The sequence below is a fragment of the Rattus rattus genome, chromosome 4, assembly GCF_011064425.1.
Source record: "Rattus rattus isolate New Zealand chromosome 4, Rrattus_CSIRO_v1, whole genome shotgun sequence".
Lineage (NCBI taxonomy): Eukaryota > Metazoa > Chordata > Mammalia > Rodentia > Muridae > Rattus > Rattus rattus.
The window spans coordinates 6,536,028-6,560,561 of NC_046157.1; the positions used below are offsets into that span (position 1 = coordinate 6,536,028).

Below are 24,534 nucleotides of genomic sequence, written 5' to 3' on the forward strand. Positions count from 1 at the left end.
CTCCACGGCAGCGCCTGTGCAGGAGGCTAAGGGACCGTGGGGGAGAACCACTCCACGGCAGCGCCTGTGCAGGAGTCTAAGTCTAAGGGACCGTAGGAGAGAACCACTCCACGGCAGCGCCTGTGCAGGAGGCTAAGGGACCGTGGGGGAGAACCACTCCACAGCAGTGCCTGTGCAGGAGTCTAAGTCTAAGGGACCGTGGGGGAGAACCACTCCACGGCAGCGCCTGTGCAGGAGTCTAAGTCTAAGGGACCGTAGGAGAGAACCACTCCACGGCAGCGCCTGTGCAGGAGGCTAAGTCTAAGGGACCGTAGGAGAGAACCACTCCACCGCAGCGCCTGTGCAGGAGGCTAAGACCGCCTGTGCAGGAGGCTAAGTCTAAGGGACCGTAGGAGAGAACCACTCCACGGCAGCGCCTGTGCAGGAGGCTAAGTCTAAGGGACCGTAGGAGAGAACCACTCCACGGCAGCGCCTGTGCAGGAGGCTAAGTCTAAGGGACCGTAGGAGAGAACCACTCCACGGCAGCGCCTGTGCAGGAGGCTAAGTCTAAGGGACCGTAGGAGAGAACCACTCCATGGCAGCGCCTGTGCAGGAGACGACTTTTCATCCAAGTCGTGCCACGCTCATGAGTAATATGAATTTATGATGGTGACTTACCTAAAATAGCTTATACCCAGAGATTTTACTATGCTGAGAAATCATGCATTTGAGTAAACCATGCTCTGGACTGGATTCTGTGTGAGCTTCTAAGAAATATCTGGTCTCTTCCTCAGTAGTACTAGCCGAGGGTTTGTCAGAAACCAGGAAAACACATAAAAGGCTAAGGAAAAGAGAATACTTTTCCTAGAAAATCCCTCAGATTACCTCCTGTATATAATTGTAAAGTATAGTTGATGAAACAAATGACAATGTTATTCAGTTAGTATGTGATAGTTTCTCCCATGGCACGTGTCTAAATAAGAAGAAATAAACACAATTTTGTTCTCTTGCGTTTCTCAGTTGGCCCTTCCATATTACCTGCCCCTGTCAAGAGACAGATCTTCTCCGTCTCGTTAGCTTGATCTAGGTCCAAAGCGAAAAGATTTTCTTTCGGAAGTTTATAGACTACTTATAACTTATTTCCCCTGCTCTTTTGCCCACAAGTATGCATTAGCACCTTTACAGCATTGGTTCTTACCATGAACCAGCCAAAGCGTGCTTCAGAGAAGTCTCCTAGTGTCCAATGTCGTCTGCATTACCCGGGAACTTGTCAGAAATGCAAATTCCAGGCCTACTCCACTTCTGCCATCAGAAACGCTGGCAGCAGGTCCTGGCATCTGTGTTTAACAAGCTGACTAGTGGCAACTGGTGCATGCTAAAGTCTGAGACTCCTTGGTTTATAGCAAAGCTCAGATTTTAATGTGCATAGGAATGGATGGAGGTTTCATTTAAAACCAGGGTCTGGATACTTGGCAGCCATCTAAGTAGCCCCCAGATGAATCTGATGCTGCCAATCAGTTATCAAAGCACTGCAGCCTGGATCTGGGATGCCACTCCCCTTGTGTTAAAAGGCTTGGTGCTATTGGGAGGAGGTGGAGCTTGTAAAATGTGGGGTGAGTGACAGGTGTAGGCCATTGACAGCGTTTTCTTGGGATTATAGAGGCCAGTGTGGTCCTTTCTCATGAGGCGAGCCAAGCTGCTTGCTCTACCATACACTCTGGTCGTGGTGATCTGACTTACCACAGGCCCCAAAGCAGCAGCCAATTGATCATGGACTGAACTTCTCCAAAACTTTGAGCCAGGATAAACCTTTTCTCTTTGTAAGTTCTTTATCTCAAACATTTGTTGCAGTAACAGAAAGCTGATTAATAAATACATGTGGATCCGGAAGAACTATTATGGGCTGCTCCAAGAACTAGCACAATTAAGTAGGCTTCATCAAAGCTGTAAGTCTCCCACGAGTTCCCAAGGGAATGCAGCTCCCGGAAGGAGATTTATGATCAGCACTGATCATGGCAACATTTTAAGAAAGAAAGAAGAAAACAGCTTGTTTGCCCAATAACTGGAAAATACAGTGACTCCTCCTTCTCCACTAACACTGTGTTTACAAATTTACTTGGCAAGTAGAGTTTATTCTTAGGCCAAATCAATACTCCTGGTACTCTTGTGATCGCGTTCACAGAGAAGCACAGAACCGCAAACATCTGAGTGTGTGACACACTCTCGACCAATGTGGGGCAGAGGGGAGCTCTGCATTCTTACTTAGGCTCCCTGCTGCGGGTAGATGTCTTCCTGGTATAGTAACTCTTGAGTCAAAACTAATACACTTCTACGAGAACTAACCCAGTCTCACAAGAGATCCATCAACCTTCCGTACAATACCGTACTCGGGTAATCACATTCCAGCCTGAGTTGGTCAGCTGTCAGGCCCACATTGCGGCAGAACATGGCGTGTGGCGGAGCGAGCTGCTCACCTCTGAGGAAGGACATCGCGCTGCCAATGTCCTAAACCTCAGTGAGCCAACATCTTAACAGCAGGGCTTCAGGGTTGTATCCCAGACCTGATGGTTATCGGAGTTACGAGGGACAGCCAGAGATAGACACTTGAGGACGTAAGGAAGCCTTTGCAGCAGCAGGGGGCGGTCTCGGGTGGAACGAGCCCGGAGCAGCTTCGCAGAAGCATATTTATTGATTGTTACGCAGATGTTATTTTTAGAGCAAGTCAAGTTTCTCATACCGCAGCCTCTGATCGGATGTGTGCGCTATCTTAAGGACCACGTGGCCGCACACTTCTGTCATCATTGCACAACACTTGTGTGGTATTGTGTAGTGCTCAGTAATACAAGAATTCCAGGTTTGCCGGGAATGTCCCCTAACTGAAGTCCTATGCGGGCCATAAAGTTCCTTCAGAAATACAGGTCCATAAATCTCAGAAAACAAACACTGATCAGGTACAAAACATTTCCTTGGAGCTTAGGTAGGCCTAAACACAATGTAAACACTCTGGTGTTCACGTCAGACACGATGGCTTTACTACTTTTCCCACCACACAGAACAGAACTAGAGTGCCTCATAAAATACCTATTTTCAGGGAACTATACATGTTAAACACCACGAGTCATTGGACCGTGGATTTAATCTTAATCGATTAATATAAATGTACACGGTTAATTTTAATTTTATGGTATTTAAGCAGAAATGTAGGTGAAACGAGGTTTAGAGCCATGAATAGGAAACCTGAGCACGTGGCCAGAGGCTCATAGAAACCTTACACTGTGTCTGTTCAGGAGCGAAGGTTCAGAGTTCACTACTCCAGTCTTCCAAGAGGCCTCATATGATGTGGCCATATCAGATGAGAAGAATGAGCTGCCAACTGTACAGTCCGTGCTACATTTAGAAATGACACTGGATAAGCATGCAGCTTCACGGAAAGATGTCGATGGGGTCACGAGACACGGGAGGGGTGTTCAAGTGTAGCACTGCTAGTAGACTTAATTCTTCAAGTATGAAAAATCGGAAGAAGCACACATTTGGAGATGTTATTTATTCCTCTCTTCAGGTTTTATAATATTGTTATCATGTGAACATGTGTGACCTCCTCAGTCCTTCAGAGGTATTGCGAGGCACCTCTTCTCTCACCCCTGAGCTGCACAGGCCGTATGTTCTGGATGAGGACTCCATTCACATTAATATAAGAGCACGTTCTCTCATTCAGCCAAGTAAAAGTTGCTCCAGGTGACAATGTGACAATCCCAGAGGCATCTAGAACTCCAGGCAGTGGCAGAGCGCGTGGTTAATAGCATGTATACAGTAGACATACATGATGGTGGAGGCAGGCCAGGGTCCAGCCAGATACGCACAGTGCAGAGCGCACACTGAGGCCGAGAGGACAGCAGCTGCTCCCTTTCCTTTGTTTATTGTATCGAGTGCTGTGTGGGTAGGAGACTGCCAGCCGATGGAGTGGGGGAGGGGGAGGGGAGGGGGGTTTAAGAAAAGGAAGAGAAAGAAAAGGAGGCTAGATGGGAAAAGGAAAGAAAGGGGCTAAAAGAATTATGTCCCCAGAATTCACAGCTTGCCGGGAGATAGACACACAGACAATGGGGTAATAAAGTGTAATATAATACTGACTCTGTGACAGTTTGGTCTTTAGACAGGTGAGGCCCAAAATAATCCATTTGCCTGAGTTGTGTATTCTGTATTTACTAGATTAGGATTTAAAACTAAAAAAAAAAAAAAAATCTTAGTAATGTTAATTAATTAAAAACAATAAATAGTAAACTTTTTACTGACACAGATTATTATCTTTTTAAATAAACAATTGTTTTCTGAACTTTGACGCCTTTTTTCGAAAGGCGGTTAGCACGGGGAAGAGCCTCTCTCTTCAGTGTCTGACTTAATGGATGCGAGATGGGGACTCGTTGGCCACTGCCTTAATCTGCTGTAGCGTAGGCTGGCCTGTAGTCTGGGACGGTCCACCACTTAGAATGAGAATAAGGTGGGGGGAGAAGAATGCCTGGGCATTATGCAAACAGTCTCCCCTCACAGACCCCTGCCAGGTCTGGGATCCCATGTGCCCAGAGCCCGCCTGGAGACCGCTGACAGCCATATGAGTGTAAGCCCAAGGTGGCCGCCACACCCATGCTGGGCCTCGCTGCTCTTTAAACCTCGTCGCAGTTCTGGAAGGCAGATGCTCTTCTGGTTGCTCCTAGTTCCCAGATGAAGGGGAAGCTGAAAGGAGGTAAATTCACAGGGCGGTGGGGGCACCATTCTGTTTCTAACAGCCTGGAGCCAGGCTCAGACTGTTGCATGCTTCCCTTCTTGGGAAGGGAATAATATTTCATAGAACAGCAGCAGTTTTCTCAAAGACAATCCCAAGGTTCTTAGAGGCGACTGGAAGACTGCACTGCTCCTAAGTACAGAACGGGGTTTTAGTCTGGTGAGTGTGATCGTCCAAAGAGATTTTATTTTTAATTATTTGTATATGTGTATGTGTATGGCCATGTGCATGAGAGTTCAGGTGCTCCTAGAGGCCAGAAGAGGGTATCAGATCCCCTGGGGCTGTAAGTAGCCCTGAGCCACTGGCTGTGGGTGATGGGAACCAAACTCCAACCTCAGGTCCTCTGCAAGGAAAGCATGTAGCTTACCGCCACGCCGTCTCTCCAGCCCTTCATCCTTAGCTTTATAGAATGAATTTCCTCTACCTACGTCACTTTAGATGTGGAATCTCTTCTCTTTGTGGTACCTGTGCCAGCGGCACAGTCCTGCACACCCTGACCTGTCCAAAGCTCCTGTCAGTAGAAACTAGGCACCGCAGTTTCAAGGCAAAAGATAATCCTTCCCCTAAGTACCTCTCAGAAGTGAGGAGTGATTTATCCTTTTCGTGCTTCCTTCATTTAACACAATTCGTCCAAAGTTCAACCACACAGTGCTTTACAATTTCCTCTTTTTAAGCCAAATGATAAAGATGGGATTTTGTTTGTTAAGGATAAAGTTTATTTGGGTGTGGCACAGCGTGCCCATGATCTCAACTGAGATTAGGAGGCTGAGACAGAGGACTGCCAGGAGTTGGAGAACAGCCTGGGCCTCATAGTAAGTTCTAAACCAGCCAAAGCCTCTGTCTAAAATAAATAAATAAATTATAAACACAGCACCAAAGAAATAGCAGTGAATTAAAAGCGAATATAAACTATATAATAGACAGACAGGAGCTCGAGCTTACAATGTTCTGCCTTTGTGCCTCACTACAAAGTTTCTATTTTCAAAGATTTTTTTTCTAAAACAATATTGGGCTGATGGAATGTGTAAGGTACGGTCTTCCTATAGAGCCTGAAGACCCAAGTTTGGTGTCCAGTATGGTCGTGTTTGGGTAGTGGCGCCCTTAAGAGGTGGGTCTGGTGGGAGGGTGCTCCCTCAGGAGGGAGAGGCTTGTGTCTCTTGAGGAGCACAGCAGACCTGGTCCTGTGCTCTCTACCCTACCAGGTGGTCTCTTGCATAAAATGATGTCATTGCTACTTCATAACTGTACTTTTGCTATTGTTAGGAATCTTACTGTAAATATCTGATATATGGTCCCAGAGGGATTGTGGGACTGTGACCCACAGGCTGAGAACCACTGATCTAAAATGAGCTTTACAGCAGAGCTATGTGCTCGAATCTCCAGAATTATGAGCTAGTAAACCTCTTTCTTATGTGGCACGTAGCCTCGGGTATTTTATCACAGTAAAATAAAATGTCTGGGGACATTTCTGGATTTTAGCCAAGAAAGGAATGGTCTACTTTTCTTTGGGATCTTTTCAACGTAAACTTCCTAGCCAATTATTACTTATTGTTCTCATTATTTACTCTGAAGAGATATCCCTGACTGCTTTTATGACACTTGGGCAATGATCAATTTGTATGGGGACATCTGTTGAGGTAGTCATGGTCCCCTCCAGTGGAGTTATCTAAAAACTCTATTAGTAGTTTTCTTCATATAACATTCAATGTGGGGAAAAGTGGAAATCCTTGACTGGTGCCCAGAGAAAGAGGTGAGGGAGGAGTGAGGCAAGAGTAATTAGCAGAGAACCAGGAGAAGACAGACAGAGGCTCTTAAAAAGGTTCCACATCAAGGTCCACGAGGTCTCTTGATAACGTCACCAGAGTGTCCATCCATTAGTTCTCCTCATTCTCCCTTTGTCCTCTAAGGCTTGATTTGTGAGTGGTAAACCCAAGAGGTTCTGTCAGGCACTTGTGATAGTGGTTGGAGTGTCTAAAATCACAATGTGAGGTCCCTCTAGAAAAGCAGAGAGAAGATATTTAACCATTGTTTGATTCTTCAGCTAAAGCAATAGTCTGTCTCTTGTCTATGGGCAAACACTGGAATATTGGATGAAGCCAAAGCCTAAAGTCTTGTATCTGGACAGCATCCTTATCAAGAGGAGAATCATTACAGAGAGATATATTTAGATATATTTTGATACTAATATCCCATTTGGGTTTGTTGTGTAGGGAATTTGATCCCTTAGACTGTTCATGAAACATAACAATAATTTTTGGTTATGTTTTTTTGCTGAGTATTTAAGACCATGTATTTAACCAAAATTAACAGTTTTCCTGTTTTATTGGAACTACCGAAGACACTGGTTAGAGACCACCCAGGTCTCCATGGCCTCCCTAAACAAAAGAGCCGTTAATGTCCTCACAAGATATTTGGAGAGATGTTCCGCAATTTCCTGGGAGCTTCTTGACCCTGGAGGGTGTCTTAGTCAATGTTCTGTTGCTGTGAAGAGACACCATGACCATTGCAACTCTTATAGCAGAAATATTTAATTAGGGCTTGCTCACAGGTGCAGAGGTTTAGTCCATTATCCTCATGTTAAGGAAAATGGCAATATACAAGCTGACATGATGCTGGAGAAAGAGCTGACATGTGAAGGTAGCAGACAGAGAGAGAAAGACACTGGACCTGGCTTGGGCCCTTGAAACCTCAAAGCCCACTCCCAGTGACACACTTCCTCCGACAAGGACACACCTACCCTAACAAGAACATATTTCTTGATCCTTCTCAAGTAGTACCACTCTCCCCACCCCACCCCGTCCATGACTAAGCATTCAAATAGAGAAGCCTGTGGAATGGACCCATTCCTATTCAAACTACCACAGAGGGCAGTGGGCAAAGGACTGTATCTTTTGATCCCTCTTGACTCTGTTAACATAGGCCTCCACATATAGTTGCAAGACACTTAGAAGGTCAGCTTCACCGGTCTGTTTCTTTTAGCTACTACGTAATACTTAGACAAAGCTTAGCAAAACCAAACACTTTTAAATAGTCTTTGATGAGATATACATTTTTGTTTCTTAAGTCAGTCCTTGTAACTGTTATCAAAGGCAGATCAATGACTCTAACAAGTTAAGTAGTTTGATTGAACTTTGGCCTTAGAGTTTCTAGGAACTTAGGCCTTTGTAACTTGTATAGCCTCTCCAGCTTTCATTGTCATTCTGGAAGCATCCATCCATCTTAACCCTCAATGCAAGTCCTTATTTATTTCTTTTTTTTTTTTTTTTTTTTTTTTTTTTTGGAGCTGGGGACCGAACCCAGGGCCTTGCACTTGCTAGGCAAGCGCCCTACCACTGAGCTAAATCCCCAACCCAAGTCCTTATTTATTAAAACTATTTCTGGGACTTCCCCATTTTAACATTTTTTACGTGCCGTTTTTTTCTTTTATTTATTTTTATTGGATATTTTATCATTTCAAATGTTATCCCTTTCCCCCCCTTTCCCATGCCCTGTCCCCCTGCTTCTGTGAAGATGCTCCCACTCCCACCCACCCACTCCCACCTCAACACCCTGCATTCCCCTACACTGGGGCAAGAAGCCTTCACAGGACCAAGGGCTTCTCCTCTCACTGATGCCAGGCAATGCCATCTTCTGCTATGTATGCAGCTGGAACCATGGGTTCCTCAATGTGTACTCTCTGGTTGGTTGTTTAGCCCCTAGGAGCTCTGGTGGGGTCTGGTTGGTTGATATTGGTACCTATGGGGTTGTAAACCTCTTCAGCTCCTTCAGTCCTTTCTCCAACTCCTCCATTGGAGTCCCCATGCTCAGTCTGATGGTTAGCTGCAAGCATCTGCATCTGTATCGGTGTTTTTTTCTTAATGACATGAGTCACAGTAACTAACAATTTTACCATCTGTTGTGAGAACTTTTCTCCACGGAAGATAAGCAGTCTTTACTCATGCTCTAAGGTTCCAAAGACAAACAAAAGGTCACACTGCCACAACCCTTCCTGAGGAACCAGGGACTTAAGAGGGCATGGCTGAAGTGTTACTCACAGCACTGTGACCCCCAAAGCAGCAGAACTAGAAATTCTTCACCAGTGGGGGCAGTGAATTTCCCATAGCCACATAGGTGCAGCCCCAGCTCCTTATTTCTTGATACGTTTAGGCTAGTTCATATTCTTTACAATATTTGACTTTTCTCTTCCTGGTTGTCTAGCCTTTCCTTGTTCCTAATTCAGCTTTTAAAATACTATAATTCAATACCATTGTTAGGTTCTTTTTAAAAATATATTTTCTAAAATTCTGTAGTTTATATTCTTCTCCCATTCATAGAAGATACAAACAAATGTCTTGAAATTATAAGACGATACACTCTTCCGATTTGCCTGACAGGGTCATAGGGCTACCTAGATGGTTCACTGGATAAAGGTGCTTGGTGCCAAGGTTGACAACCTGACATGAATACCCGGGACCTACTTAGAGGAAGGAGGGAACTGTCTCCCGAAAGTTATCCTCTGACCTCTAAACATGGCATGTGCATGTACACACAATGAATGAATAGATAGATAGATGATAGATAGATAGATATAGATAGATGATAGATAGATAGATAGATAGATAGATAGATGCAATTAAACATTCAAGCAGTATAAAGGATTTAAGAGTCTTACTAAACTTCACTAAATCTCAATTTTTCTCAAAGAAACATCAATACTAACTGCTATGCACACCTCACATGGCCAGTCTGAAACGCAAATGAAATTAAAATCTATAAAACGACCCTGGAAACACAGCAGTATGCACATTTAAGATAATGGACATTTTCTTCCTTTTTTTTTCTAAACAAGAAGTTTATTTAAATGAGAAGGCGCTTGACTTGAAGGGAAAACTATCTAGGATCATTTCGTTCAAGAGTAATTTATCCCTACTTAAAGACAGGTTGCCCTACATGTAACAGCTACGTACAAAAAAGTTATAAAATTGTCCTTGGTTTTACAATGATAAATGGAAAACATTAAAATTCTCCAATCGAACGAGGTATGCGAGGATTTTGTGTTGTTGGATTCTTTTGTTAAAACAATGAGAGCAAAATAACTTACTGGAATAGAAAGATAGGAGTTGACTAAGCATGCCACTAGTGGGGAGGGGGGATATTGTCACAGAACCAGTACTGTCCCCAGACTGTCTCCATCTGATGTAACCAAAACAGAACATCGGCCATTTAGTTTAAAAAAGGAAAAGAAAAAAAAAAAGAGCAATATGCTTGTGCACACACACCAGTTACTTATGTACAATAAAGAAATGGGGACAGGGAAATGAAAGAGGAGGAAACTATACTGTAGCAGTCACGATGTGGCGGGACCAAATTGCGGCTTTCTAATTGAGAATGTATTCTTGGTCTATAACAAACTTCTGGAGTAAAGTAGCAGGTTCCCTTTTCAGTAGACGCCTCCTGTCTGCTGCTGGAACACTCCAATCGTATCTTCATCCTCCATTTCTAACTGTGCAGGTCTGTCTGTTTCCGTGATTGGTTGCCCATCAAACCGGAATCTGCTCTGCCTCGTTGACAAACCCTGCCGTTCACAACAAGCTTTCATTAGTTTACCAAGTGGTGCGCGCCTCTTAATCTTAAACTGCACCACAGAACCATCCAGTCCCGCCACCTTCAAATTAATATGATCGTTGTTCTCAGTCTGACTCCTTCCTTGGGTTTCTCGTCGGCCATGGAGAGTGCCAGAGTCTTCTCAGCTGCCGCTTCACAAAACAGGCACCAGGTCCGCGGATCACGGCCATTTTCATTTGTGGCTCTTTAAGACGTATCTCTAAGGCATACCCAGGTAGGGAATAGGTTACCTCAAACAAGTAAGAGCTGTCACGTTTTTCCTCTCGGATGCACTGACTGACAGTCAGAAGGGACTTTGTAGTCTGGAGCCTGAGCAACTGCAGAGGGGAGGCCCTTGTCATTGGTAGGTGATGCGTTCACAAAGTTATGTCCATACAACTGGCCTGAGACAAGCAGCCTCATTGGCTCACTGTGCCTGAGACAAGCAGTCTCATTGGCTCACTGTGCCTGAGACAAGCAGTCTCATTGGCTCACTGTGTCTGAGACAAGCAGCCTCATTGGCTCACTGTGCCTGAGACAAGCAGCCTCATTGGTTCACTGTGTCTGAGACAAGCAGCCTCATTGGCTCACTGTGCCTGAGACAAGCAGCCTCATTGGTTCACTGTGTTTGTCAAACATTGGCTGAGCCAGATGATGGTGATCCCGCCCCAGTCTTGGTATTAAATTAGTTTCTTTTGTAAGTTGTTTTATGTTCTCTAGAACTAACCCGAGCATCTTACTCTTGAAAGACATAATAGAGATAATTTGGTTCAGTGCCCTTCGCCAAGTTGAGAGTGTTTTGTACAATTTCTCAGACATGGACCCAGGGAAGCTTTCTAGAGATTGTTCTCAGACCTCATACTTGGATCCACAGAGTAAAAAGACCTCGGATGAAGAAACTGAGGCACAGAATTGTTAAGTTGCACAGGGCCAAGTCCCTTGTGACCCAGCTGGCTGCCACTTGCTAGCACTTCTTTCTCACTCATTAAACTGCTGTTGAAATGGTCATAAACATCCAGTGGTATTAAACAGTATCACATAGCCTACAAAGTCTTAGCATAGCAAATACCTATGTTAACTATAGATGAACTTATCTTGATTTTGACTGGGAAGAATCTAAATCTTCTTAAATAAGTTCAAAGATATGTGAGCGCTTTCTATGAAACCTCTTCTGACAGCTTGCACTCTCCCCTCCTCTCTCCTCCCCTGTTCAAGAGGACGAAGGAGAAAGAAGGCATCAATCTGGCCTGATCTGTATAATGTTTAAAGAGTCATGTGACTGGGGGTGGGGGGAGGCCCAGTTGTCTGCCTGACTGGAGGGCTGTGGCAATGTGGCAGAGGCTAGAGTACAGCCTTGCCAAATGCCAGGGAGACTTTGCAAGGTTGCCTTGCCTCCCTACCTCCGGGAAGGACTTTGTATCTGAAGGAAATTTGCAACCTTTTGTCTTGTGACATTAATCACTGGAAACTTCATGCTCCGGGGGCAGCGGGTGTGGGCAAGGGTTAATGGCAAGGGCAGAGCACTAATTGACTGTGATGAGAGATAAAGCAAGTTGGCTTCCACGTTTGTATGGGCTTGGCTGTTAGAGAAGCTCTGGAAGCTGTGATATAAAGAACTGGCAAGCAGTCCTGGTTCAAGGAGTTACCGACGTGCCTAACAAAGAAATAGCATCTTCGAATGTGCACACCCTCGGATTAGCCATTTACAGTTCTCAAACCCATCAGCGAGAAAGGCATCCTCCCACCCAGACTTCAAACCTGATAGCTTTTCCCTGTAAAGACAGATGGCCAGCCCACTATTCCCTAGAGGCGGAGATTAAGCTCCCTGCCCTTGTTATACCTCACTCTCTTTGCATCTCTATCATGGCTGCGCTTAAGCTGCCTTCAATCCAGACTAAAGTGTCTGTCCTTGTCCCCCACCCCCACCTCCCCACCCCTGCTAGACCCAGCCATCTTTCTTACCTGGCTGGACCTAAATTCTGAAGGACAGATACGATTTCTTTTGTGGTTGTTTTTAAAATGATAACATGCTAGGAAGATAAAAATCAACAAGGTGCCAACTCTCCACGTGCACATGACGTTCAAAAGCACAGCATGCCAGGCACAGCAAATGCTTGGGAAAGGCTTGGTGAACTCAGACATTTTCTCATCCTCTACAGACCGTGTGGAATTGTAATCACTTTTTTCTGGGGCCTCTTGTTTCAGAGTCAATGCAAACAGACTGATATTCATGGAAGTCATGGCTGTTCTAACGTATCCCTGAACAGCAGTGTTCACAGTAGACGCCTTACTTGTCGATAGTCACTGGGAGTCAGTGGTGTCAGGTCTTCTTTCTAAATGTAGAACTCTCAATGTTTAAACAAAGCAATGGAGGACAGGTATGACCATGCAGTCCAGTACTCCCAGCACCCAAGAGGCTAAGCACAAACTTAATAGTCTAAGGACAGCCTTAGACAGCTTAGCAGGACCCTATCTCCTTTTTAAAGTGCAGCAAAGCAATAAAGGCATGTAGCCAGCCGTCCTTACGTATGAGTGCCACCATTCATGACAGTGTGGCGGCCAAGCCTGACTGAGCATTTGCTCTTACATTTATCTGCACACAGCGACCCAGGATAATGACTCCCATTGCACTCTCACTATATTAGGCTTTATTAGCAACCCAGAGAGTGTTTAAAATACACAGAGGGTCGTATACCTTCTAGGCCAATATGTCTTCCTTTTCTGTAAGGAACTTCTCGGGGAGTCGTCAAGCCAATCCCTGTAGATTCTGGAGGACGACCGCATAGCTAATGAGAATACAGATTTTGTCTCTTACCGTCAGGAAAGTTTGTCATCTAGAGTTACTTCTGTATCTGTTGTTATCTGTTGAGTCCAAACAGTGGCTTCTAGAATAGGGGGCACTGTTAGGTTGGGGAGGGACGTGGAAGGTTGTTTTGTGTGTCAGTGAGAAAAGACAAGAAAAGAAAGTGGAAATTACCCTTGAGAGAGAAATAATAATAATGACCACCCAATTAAAGACAAGTGAGCCCGTGTAGAACTCTGCTGACAGCATCGGAATTCTGGGAAAATGTCACAGAATTTGTGACTCTTCTGCACTGACAGGCAGCACCTGCTTCTCTACCCGACTCCAACCATCCAGAGCTCCATCGGTTCTGTATTCTAAACATCGTTCCTCGTCTTTGCATTCCCTCTCATCCAGCTTGGTTGCCACCGGCTACTCTCCCTGTTGTCTGCTAGTCTTAAACAGATCCATCTTGGGGTTGGGGATTTGGCTCAGTGGTAGAGCGCTTGCCTAGGAAGCTTAAGGTCCTGGGTTCGGGTCCCCAGACCCCCCAAAAAAAAAAAAAAAAAAAAAAACACAAAAAAACCAGATCCATCTTTCAGACCTAACCATCTCATTTCTGTGTCAGAAAGACAGACATCCTTACTCTACCTCCCCCGCCCCATCCTGCTGCCTCTCCCTCTCCTCATAGGATTCCTTGTGTGTCTGTACATGAATGCGTCTCTCCTGACCGAAGCTCTTTTCTCTGTTCATGATGAATAGCAATCTTCCTTTTGAGCTTCCAAACTTACCTCCTTTAAAGCAGTGGTTCTCAGCCTTCCTAAGGCTGTGACCTTTCAATGGAGTTTCTTGTGTGGTGACCCCCAACCATAAAAATATTTCACGGTTACTTCATAACTATAACTCTGCTACTGTTATGAATTATAAAGTAAATATCTGAGTTCCTGATCATCTTCGGTGACCCCTGTCAAAGGATCATTCAACACCCAAAGGGGTCACAACCCACAGGTTGAGAACCATTGCTTCAGCGGATCTCACAGTAGGGAGTAATATTTGTGTGTTCTCCTCTAAGGGATCCAGAGCAGGATACACTGTTTTGTTCATCTGTATGCTGAACTTTTTACCTAGTATCAAGCCAACATCATCAATGATTAACAAAGTATCTGTTAAATTGGTAAATGAATAAGTAGAAATAAGTTGTAGGTGATCTTCCTCACAGAAAAGGGAGCTTTTGCTCTAGTCTGGCGACTTGGATGGCGAATCTGAGGGGTGTCTTTCTCAGAGGGCAGCAGTCGGAGCTAATGTGGAGCTCTTGAGTCTTTCAGAAGGCACGGCAGGTCTAAGCTGTAAGTATTCAAGCCACATGCCAAGATGAACAAACATACAAGAAGTCATTGTTTCAGCACGCCTGATTGTATTTTTCTCCCAAGAGTGAACTCGGGTCTCAGTAATGCTATTTTTGATTGATTTTGGTTTTGTAACCTATAACTTTCTGGTTAACCTGATAAATTTAATTCTCAGTTTTATTATCTTATTTTCTTCTGTCTTTCCCCATCTTTAAAAGTATCATATTTCAAGAAAGTTACCTGAGGCACCTAAGCTTTTAGCTTGCAGGGAGAGGCAGAAGAGCAACAGTGGGGCAGTGGCGGTTATGAAAGTGTCCTCACGCAAACAATGTTGCTTCTTGTGAGGTTAACATCTCCTGGCTACCTCTCATAATATTGTAAGCAATATTGTCATTCTCTTGTCAAGAAATAGTTGCAAGTTGACCAGAAATTGATGGAGCATCCCTAAAGCCTTTCTTCCTTCTCTTGTCTATTGCTGAGTCCTAAACTCCCTCCAGTGTGGGTGACATTTCTCTTTATATTTAACAAATTGAGGACTTTGCATACAAGGTGTGTGCGTGTGTGTGTCTGTGTGTGTCTGTGTGTCTGTGTGTGTGTCTGTATATGTGTCTGTGTGTGTGTCTGTGTGTGTATGTGTGTGTGTCTGTGTGTGTGTCTGTGTGTGTCTGTCTGTCTATGTGTGTATATGTGTGTGTGTATGTGTGTGTGTCTGTGTGTCTGTGTATCTGTGTGTATGTATATGTGTGTGTCTATATGTGTCTCTGTGTGTGTGTGTTTCTGTGTGTGTCTGTGTGTCTGTGTATCTGTGTGTATGTATATGTGTGTGTCTATATGTGTCTGTGTGTGTGTGTGTGTGTGTGTGTGTGTGTGTGTGTGTGTTGTCCACGTTGCTTTGGAAAGCCAGGCAGTGCTGTATCTCTACTGTAGCAGAGACCCTTTCTGGACTGGGGACTGCCCTTCCCTCGGAGTCTGCTATGGATGGCCGCACTGATAGAATGAATCTCCTGGGGGAGCCTTATGGACAGCCCTCAGTCCGTTACCATGTAGCAGGATTGTAATTTATAGCCGCAGATGGCAACTTCCACCTCATCGCTCCCTACTTCAGCATTCACCTCTGTCTTTTAAAAATAATCTGTGCTGTTCGCAAATGACTATACGCAAACGTTCCTGTTTATCAAAATACTGTCTAGGATGAAGTTTCACCAGAATGTGAGGAATATTATATATTGTAGAAACAAATAGACTCTTTAGTGAGATTTTAACTGTGGAAATTAAATATTAGGGCAAATATTCAAGTCAGATTCTTGAATTTTCATGGGGGGTCAGCTCTTCCTGGGTGGGTGTTTTCAGTGCTGAGCGTCTTGGGGTGTGTTCCACCGCCGATGAATTACACCCCCAGCCTCTAACGGTCACCTAGAGCTGAGGTATGAAACACCAAGCAAACAAAACAATCAGATTTTCTAGCCCAGCTGTGGCTCGAGCCCTAATAGATTATTAAATCAGGCCTCCCAAGAGCTGCTGACTCGGATTCTCTTGCTGTGCTCCTTTCTGGAACTTTGGCATAGGTCGCCTGGTCAGGAACGGTACTTGGGATGCTCTGTGTTTGGGGGGTATTGCTATGGCTCTGCCATCTTTCTTATTTGGGGTACATCTCTGAAAGGAGGCTGTCTTGGAAGAAACAGAAACTGCTAGTGGATGACTGGGATTTTCTTTTTTAATCTTACTTGAACAATTGTCTTTACTTTGATCCAGAGAAAGCACTGGCCTAATTCTGTGAATTATTTTTACATGTGGCTACACAGTATTTAAAAAAAATTTTTTTTGCCTACTAATTTTTATTTCATTGTTTTGAGTTTTTATTTCTATTTTTCTATTATTTAAGTCTACGTGTCTTCTTTCAATGTTTATTTTTAATTTAAATCCTTTTCAGAAGCCAAGCTTATTTTATTGTCTTACAATAAAATCATATCATCACTGTTAAATATTAGTATCTAGCAGCTATACACGCTTTTGAACTCTCGAGCTGCACATTGTGAAATACAGACAGCATTAATTACACCGGATGTCGGGGCCAGGTGATGTCTGGACGTCTTGCTGTGTAATTTAATCCTGGGTGCTGTGCTGTTTGGCTACACTGGACTCTCGGTGAGCATATATAATTAAGTGCACATGTGTAAAAAGCAGAGCCCCAGTAGGAAGGAGAGGGAGAGAGGTCATTAGCAGGGATTAGATCTGTCTCTCCAGCTGGGCATATGCCGCAGAACTCCAAGGGCTTTCCCCTGTGTGAATTATGAGACTGGCTCAGCTGCTACTCGGTTCCCCTCTGGCTGAACTGCATTTACTAACGCTGTTAAGCTGTGTCCCCGGAGGCACCACACCCCGAGGTGCGAGATATATCTGATGCATGCAGAAAGAATGCGGAACCTATGGGTACATAAACTTCCCAGATCAAAAATTAAACCGCAAAGTGAAAATTGAAAAAAAAAAAAAAAAAGCTGTGAGCAAACTTTAGGTTCATACACCATGGGGCTTTGGGGATGGTTGGTAGACTGAAATAATTCCTGTCTAGCTAAAACAAACAGTAATTAATCAAGGAGTGTCGTTCAAATCAGTTGAGACTGTCTGCCGATCTGCTGCTACCCTGAAATTCTAAAGACTAATGGATCAGTCCCACTCTGAATCAAGTCTTGTGTCCGTCTTCCTGATTGACGAGGTTCTTTGGTAGAGATGGTACATTAACAGCTATGAAGCCATGAACCCTTTTAGTATAGTGTATTATACAACAGCAGGTCAAAAGTCCGACCTAGCAACTGGCTGAATAAAAATTATAGCTGCATTAAATGTTTTCATTAACAACTAGGGCCACATATATTATGCTGCTGTGATTTTAAAAGACATGGTAAGGAAATGGATATATTAATTGTGGTCATTTTAGAGTGCATATAGTGCTATATAAATAGCAAAGCATCACATTATATACCTTTTATTCACAGTGTATTTTATCAGAAGTATAACTTCTGCTGTAACCCAATGAAGCTGAAGAACAAAGAGGCCTGGTGTCTTTCCTTTATGACTTTCCTAAAAGGATAGCATGCCACAGAGAGCACAGGCGCTATAACTAAAGAATTGTTTTTAAGCTTTTCCGAAGCCATAACAGTTTTTCTTAGTCTGTTGACAAGTGTTGAAGTCATCGTTATCAGAGCGTTGTGTCCTCCTTCCTCTCCCTTTCCTTTCCCAGTCCTAACAAATAGGATCACAGCGGGAAGAAAAGGAAATCAGACAACCACAGGGTCAGGCACTGCTCATTTTTCAGGACTGTTATGTCAGTAGTGCCCAGGTGCTGCCCTGCACCTGCACCAGCTATGTCAGTAGTGCCCAGGTGCTGCCCTGCACCTGCACCAGCTATGTCAGTAGTGCCCAGGTGCCGCCCTGCAGCTGCACCAGCTATGTCAGTAGTGCCCAGGTGTTGTCCTGCAGCTGCAGCTGTACCTGCACCAGCTATGTCAGTAGTGCCCAGGTGCTGCCCTGCAGCTGCAGCTGTACCTGCACCAGCTATGTCAGTAGTGCCCAGGTTCTGCCTTGTGGCTGTACCTGCACCAGCTATGTCAGTAGTGTCCAGGTGCTGTCCTGCATCTGCAGCTGCACCAGCTATGTCAGTAGTGCCCAGGTTCTGCCTTGCAGCTGTACCTGCACCAGCTATGTCAGTAGTGTCCAGGTGCTGCCCTGCAGCTGTACCTGCACCAGCTATGTTAGTAGTGCCCAGGTGCTGCCCTGCAGCTGTACCTGCACCAGCTATGTCAGTAGTGCCCAGGTGCCGCCCTGCAGCTGCACCTGCACCAGCTATGTCAGTAGTGCCCAGGTTCTGCCCTGCACCTGCACCAGCTATGTCAATAGTGCCCAGGTGCTGTCCTGCAGCTGCAGCTGCACCAGCTATGTCAGTAGTGCCCAGGTTCTGCCTTGCAGCTGTACCTGCACCAGCTATGTCAGTAGTGTCCAGGTGCTGTCCTGCATCTGCAGCTGCACCAGCTATGTCAGTGGTGCCCAGGTGCTGCCCTGCAGCTGCACCAGCTATGTCAGTAGTGCCCAGGTGCTGCCCTGCAGCTGCACCAGCTGCTGCCACGCTCGTACTAGATTAACAGTAGCCCAAACAATGCATCCATGTAAGACTGAGTAAATAGGTAAGTTGAGGACTTAATGTTTACCCTACCGGTGAAGACTTTATGCAGAGGATAAAGATGAAACACAAACTATTAGCATGCTGAGTCTCTTAGCCACTGAAACTGACACAGCAGGAACAGGAGGACGTTCTCTATGAAGCAGGAAGACAGCACTGGAGAGGACATGCATCCAGAGCTTATTCTTGAGCCTTACAGTCAGGATATGGAAATAGAATAATCATTAAAGGTTAGGGTCGTCAGTCGGGCCAGCTTGACTGTCGTATAAACTGTGAAGTTGTCTGAGCCCTGTGCTTGCTTGTTTAAAACCCTATTGTGTCCTTCATGAAATCCTTGAGTTCTTAGTCAAGGAATTTCATTTTCTTGTTTTTTCAAATAAGAAGCCCATATTAGTGACACTCCTTTAAGGCCAGCACTTGGGGGTGGGGGCCAGAAGCAGGGAAATCTCTGAATTTGAGGATGGCCTGGTCTACGGAGCAAGTTCCAAGGGCATCCAGGGCTACACAGAGAAACCCTGTCTCAGAAGAAGAAGGAGGAGGAGGAGGAGGAGGAGGAGGAGGAGGAGGAGGAGGAGGAGGAGGAGGAGGAGGAGGAGGAGGAGGAGGAGGAGGAAGGGGAGGAAGAAATAACTATTAATATAATTTCATCATTCCTCCTTCCTTCTTCTCCCTCCAAAACCTTCATGTACTGCCCTTGCTGTCTTTCAAATTCATGGTTTTTTTTCTTTAATTGTTTTGGTGGTAGTGGAGGTGGTGGAGGTGGTGGTGGTGGTGGAGGAGGAGGAGGAGGAGGAGGAGGAGGAGGAGGAGGAGGAGGAGGAGGAGGAGGAGGAGGAGGAGGAGGAAGTGGAGGTGGTGGTGGTGATGATGGTGGTGGTGGTGGTGGAGGTGGTGGTGGAGGAGGAGGAGGAGGAGTAGTAAGAGGAAGTGGAGGTGGAGGTGATGGTGGTGGTGGTGGTGGAGGTGGTGATGGTGTGGTTTTAGTTTCATTAAGTCTCCTTGTCAATTCCTGGACAAATGCAGTCCTGTGCAGGAAGTCCTTGCACCTATATCCTGTAGAATACTGCTTGTGTTTTCTTCCAGCGACGTCTGCATTTCACAGTTAGGCTGCTGTTCCATTTAGAGTTAGTTTTTGAGAAGGGGGCAGATACAGGTCTACTTTCTCTCTTCTGCATATGGACATCCAGTTTCCCATGACCTCTTGTTAAAGATGCTTTCTTTCCTCCAGGTTGTTGTCTGAGCCTTAGTCAAATATTAAATGGCTGGTTACATGTGCACATGTCTGGGTCTCCATGTCATTTTTGTGCCAATGCCATGTTGTTTTTGTTACTCTGTCTGTGATGTATCTTATGACATGCAATTGTAATCCCCCAGCATTGTTCTTTTGCTCAGGATTGTTTGTCTTTGGGGTCTTTTGTGGATCCATATGAGGACAGCTTTTTTCTATTTCTGTAAAGAGTGGGACAGGAATTTTGATTGGGATTGCGTTGAATCTATTAGTGGCTTTTGGTAAAATGGTCCTTTATACAGTATTAATTCATGATCCATGAATATGGGGTGTCTTTCCACTTCCTAGTGTCTTTCCCATCTCTTTCTTCAGAGGTTGTAAGTTTTCATGTAGAAGTCCCTCTTTTCCTTGGTTATGTGTATGCCTAGATAAGGCATTTTCTTTGAGGCCATTGTGAATGAGACTGTATCCCCAATCTCTGTATTGGTGGTGGTGGACAGAGAAGCCATTGGTTTGGGAAAGCTGCTTCTTCCAGACTGCATTTGTTTATCATTTCCAGGGTTTCCAGGTAGAGTTGTTGGGATCTCATGTACAGGACCACAAAATCTGCAAATAGGGATAGTGGGACCTTTCTTTCCCTTTGGGACCCTTTTCATTTCCTTCTTGTCTCACTGCTCCGGCTGCTGCTTTGAGCACAGCATTGGAAAGGAGTGGGCAGTGGGCAGCCCAGTCTTGTTCCTCAGTTCAGGGGACTGCTTCAAGCGTTTCTCCAGTGAGGACGGCGTTAGCTGTGGGTTTTCATATTTATTCTCTATTATGTTGAGGTGCGTCCTCTCCAGCTCTACATTCTCTAGGACTCTTATGGTGAAGACATGTGGGATGTTGTCAAAGGACTTTTCTGCATCTATTGAGAGGGCCGTATGACTTTCACCTTTAAGTCAACTTGTATGGTACAGGTAGTATCTCAGAGAGAAACACACACTTTGTCATGGTGGATAATCATTTTTGAGGTACGTCTGCATTCGTTTGCAAATATTTATTGAGTCTCCATCCATCAAGGACATTGGCCTGTACTTTTCCTTTTTGCCATGTCCTTGCCTGGATTTTTTGTACTAGAGTGATTCTGGCTTCATGCAGGAGTTGGAACTGCTCCCTCTGTTTCTGTTTGTTTGCTTGTTTTGTTTTGTTTGGGTAGTTTAAGAAGGATTGGGTGGCCAAGTGGTGGTGGCCCAAGCCTTTAATCCAAACACTCTGAAGGCAGATAAGTTAGGTCTCTGAGTTCAAGGCCAGCCTGGTCTACTGAGTGAGTTTCAGGACAGCCAAGACACAGTGAGACTCTGTCTGGAGAAACAAACAAACAAACAAACAAACAACAACAACAAAGAGATTGGCTGTCGATCTTCTTTGAAAGTCTGATAGAATTCTGCTGTGGAGTTATTGTTGTTTTAGATAGAAGGCTTTTTATTGCTATTTAAATCTCCTCACCTGTTATAGGTTGTATCACTCAGTGATGTATTTGTGTGTGCATGTGCACTTCCTTCCCTCCTTCCTTTCTTTCTTCCTTCTCTCCTTTCTTCCCCCCTCCCTTCCTCTCTTCCTTCTTTCCGTGCACACTTAGAGCTGTGAATGTCCTTCGTAGCATGGCTCTTAGTATGTCCCAGAGGTCCTGTTGTGTTGTGCTTTCATTTTCAGTTTTTATTTCTTCCTTGATCTCTTCTTTGACCCATTCATCATTCAATAACGAGTTACTTAAAGTTTGTGTGTTTTTTGCCCAGATGACCTATCTACTACAGAAAGCGGGAAGTTGAGATAATTTACTATTAGTGGGTTGGTGTTACCCTGTGTTTTTAAATTCATTGGTGCATTTTTTATGAAGTGGGGTTCACTGGAGTTTGGTGCACATAGGTGTAGGATAGTGACACCTTGTTGGTTAACTGTCTCCTGGATTAGGTAGACTTTCGTTTATCTCTTCTGATTTATTTTAGCTTGAGGTCTATTTTGTTGGCTACTAGGATGGAGATGCTGGCTTGCTTCTGGCCCATTATTTTGGAGTATTTTTGCCCAACCCTTTACTCTAAGGTGGTGCCTGTCTTTAATGCTAATATGTATTTCTTGCAGATGACTAATAGGTGGTTTTTTTCTTGGTCTACTCAGTCAGTCTATGGCTCTTGGAGAATTGAGGCCACTGATAGTTAAGGTTATTATTGAAAGTAGCGTGTTAATCACAGTTCTTGTGCTGTTGACTTTACTCTGCATTTTAATGATTATTTCTTTATATTTCTCTCCAGTCTCATAGCTCTGCTGGTTCTTCTCTTGAGCCTGACATATGTTTCCTGCATTTTGTTCAAGGCTGTTTTGCTGTATAAAAAGGGTTGGCAGTTTATACCCTGGCAGCCTTTCTTTTTTGCTCACTAAAATAAACAGTTCTGCTGGGAGTCATGAGTGCTTCCGTCTCTCCTGGCTTTCAAAGTTCCCACAGGGAAATCATCTGTTGTTCTGATAAGTTTTCAATACCCTTTCTTTGTTCTGAATATTAATATTTTAACTATGACAGGCCATGGGAATTTTTTTGATCTCGTGAATTTGGAATTCTGTGTGTTTCTTATATCTATGTGGGCGTGTCTTTCCTTAGATTTGAAGAGTTTTCTTTGTGATTTTTGTCGCAGACCTGGATCATGCCATTGACTTGGGATTCTTCTCCCTCCTCTATGCCTATAATTTGAAAGTTTGGTCTTTTCACGGTGCGTTCCTTTCCTGTGTTTAAAAAACATTTTCATATTCTTTGATTATTTTGTCTAGGTTCTCTACTCAGTCTTTGAGTTCTGATATTCTTCTGTCTTCTGCTTGGTTTATTTTTCTTGTAAGGATTTTCCTGTGTTTTCTAGTTGACTTATTGTGTTTTCGGTTCCCTCTTTATTTCAGTTGCATCTTCTTCAGTGTTTCTATTTCGATGCTGGATTCCGTTCTCAGGTCTGGACTGTCTTTATTCCTGCGAGCTTAGGTCTGTGTGCTCTTGGACATCCTTCAGGTATTGTCCTCGCTAAGGTCATTGAGCTGTTCTGTTCTCAAACCTTTGAATTCTTTGATGAACTCTATGATTACATTTTTTAAGTTCTGCATCCCAAGGTTCATCTAGGTGATTCTCATTGGCAAACACTTGTATAGGAATGGTGTGTTTGCCGGGAGGTGGGGGTGGGGAGAAACTGCCTTGACTGCTCATGAGCTCATGGCGTGTGCATTTCTCCGGTGAGTTAGTTCTAGGCACATGGACTTCTTTTGTCAGTTCTGTGTCTGATATGTTTCAGGCAGGTCGGAGCAGCAGCGAGGATCTGCAGGTGAGCTTGGGCCTTGAGCAGGAGATGGCAGAAGTGAAATAAGACAAATGCTTATTTCTAAGACAAATGGCTTTTCTAAACACTGTGAGATTTGAGGCCAGCATTCGATTAATACCAGACACCCAGACAGAAGAAAATCAAGTTGACCAAACACATACAATAAAGCAATTGTTAGTATTGTCGAACGATTCTCTACTTTGCCGATAGATTTAGAAATAATGCCTCAGATAGTTACTGTGGGTGATAGAGGTGGTGAATTATTTCTTCTGAAAAATACCCTCTAGGGGCTGTAGAGATGGCACCGTGGTTAGCAGTGTTTGCTGATTTTCCAAAGGACCCCAGTTCAGTCTCCAGCACCCAGAACTAGCCACCAGGGTTACCCAAACACAAGTGGCATATGCTGATCTATAAGTACACATACACATAAGTAAAAACAAAATAAATCTCTTTAATGTTCATATGTGTGCTAGAGAGTGCTTAGTCACTAAAGCACTTGCCACACAAGCCTATGCACCTGATTTTGGACCCCAGCACCCATAAAACCCTAGGCTTGGAAGCACCTACCCGCAATCCCAGTGACAAAGGTGAAGGATGACTGCGATTACACTAGAGTTGACTTCTGGCCTCCACTTGCATGCAAACACACAATCATATAAATGTATATACACAGGAGCTTATACAGAAAGTGTATGTGCATACACTTCTCAAACATGCTGTTACAATGGGGTCAAGTGTAATTCCAGAGGAACTTCTGACAGTGTCTCTAAATTCTGCCCTCTGTGAAACCGATCTTTGTCCTGAAAGCCTCCATCCTATTTCCACTCACAGTCTGTTATTCTGCATTTGTTCTTCCCGTCAGAGCATCAGGAGCGAATAGTAAGTCCTGGTAGCCTCCCTCGTTGTCATCGTCTGAGTGGTTGGAACTCATCAAGCACTCTTTAACAGTGTACGGTCTCAACTCTGTTGGGGATAGAAATGAAAACTCCCCCAATGAATAAATCATAGGCACGGGCTAAATAATTAAATTAAATTGTAGATATGGATGTCCCCCTAGCACCAAGTCTAATCCATATTCTACAATGAAAGATTATTGATTGTTACCACTTTCAAATTTAGATTCCTGGTAAAGCTCAAAATGTTCTAGCCTGCTTTCCAAAGCACTGTGTGTACTGAGTCAGTGCTTGAAAGACTTAAAAGGCAGGGGGATTGCGTGTTCCAGGCCAGCCTGGGCTATATAACAAGGCGATAACATGTGTTAGGATACAGTTGTAGTCCTGGTTTCTGGCTGAAGAACAGGTGGCCTGTACCCAGCTCCTGTGTTTAACACCGA

General features: G+C 44.4%; 2 protein-coding genes and 1 pseudogene across 2 annotated transcripts in view; 2 read left to right on the forward strand and 1 right to left on the reverse strand.

The window, feature by feature from the left end:
- Map3k13 (mitogen-activated protein kinase kinase kinase 13) overlaps positions 1-24,534 on the forward strand; it is a 110,335-nt gene that overhangs the window by 33,447 nt on the left and 52,354 nt on the right. The window lies entirely within an intron of this gene.
- On the reverse strand, positions 9,613-10,477 carry LOC116898711 (annotated as a pseudogene).
- LOC116897758 (keratin-associated protein 10-8-like) lies at positions 16,530-23,246 on the forward strand. Its single transcript, XM_032899188.1, has 4 exons — positions 16,530-16,542; positions 17,719-18,591; positions 22,536-22,594; positions 23,175-23,246. Exons 1-4 carry the CDS (start codon positions 16,530-16,532, stop codon positions 23,244-23,246), a joined length of 1,017 nt encoding a protein of 338 aa, XP_032755079.1.

Coding starts and splice junctions, on each gene's coding strand:
- LOC116897758 (XM_032899188.1), top strand. Junction 18,592..22,535: donor CACCAGCTGCTGCCACGCTC/GTACTAGATTAA, acceptor TTTTTGTCGCAG/ACCTGGATCATGCCATTGAC. Junction 22,595..23,174: donor TCTATGCCTATAATTTGAAA/GTTTGGTCTTTT, acceptor GATATGTTTCAG/GCAGGTCGGAGCAGCAGCGA.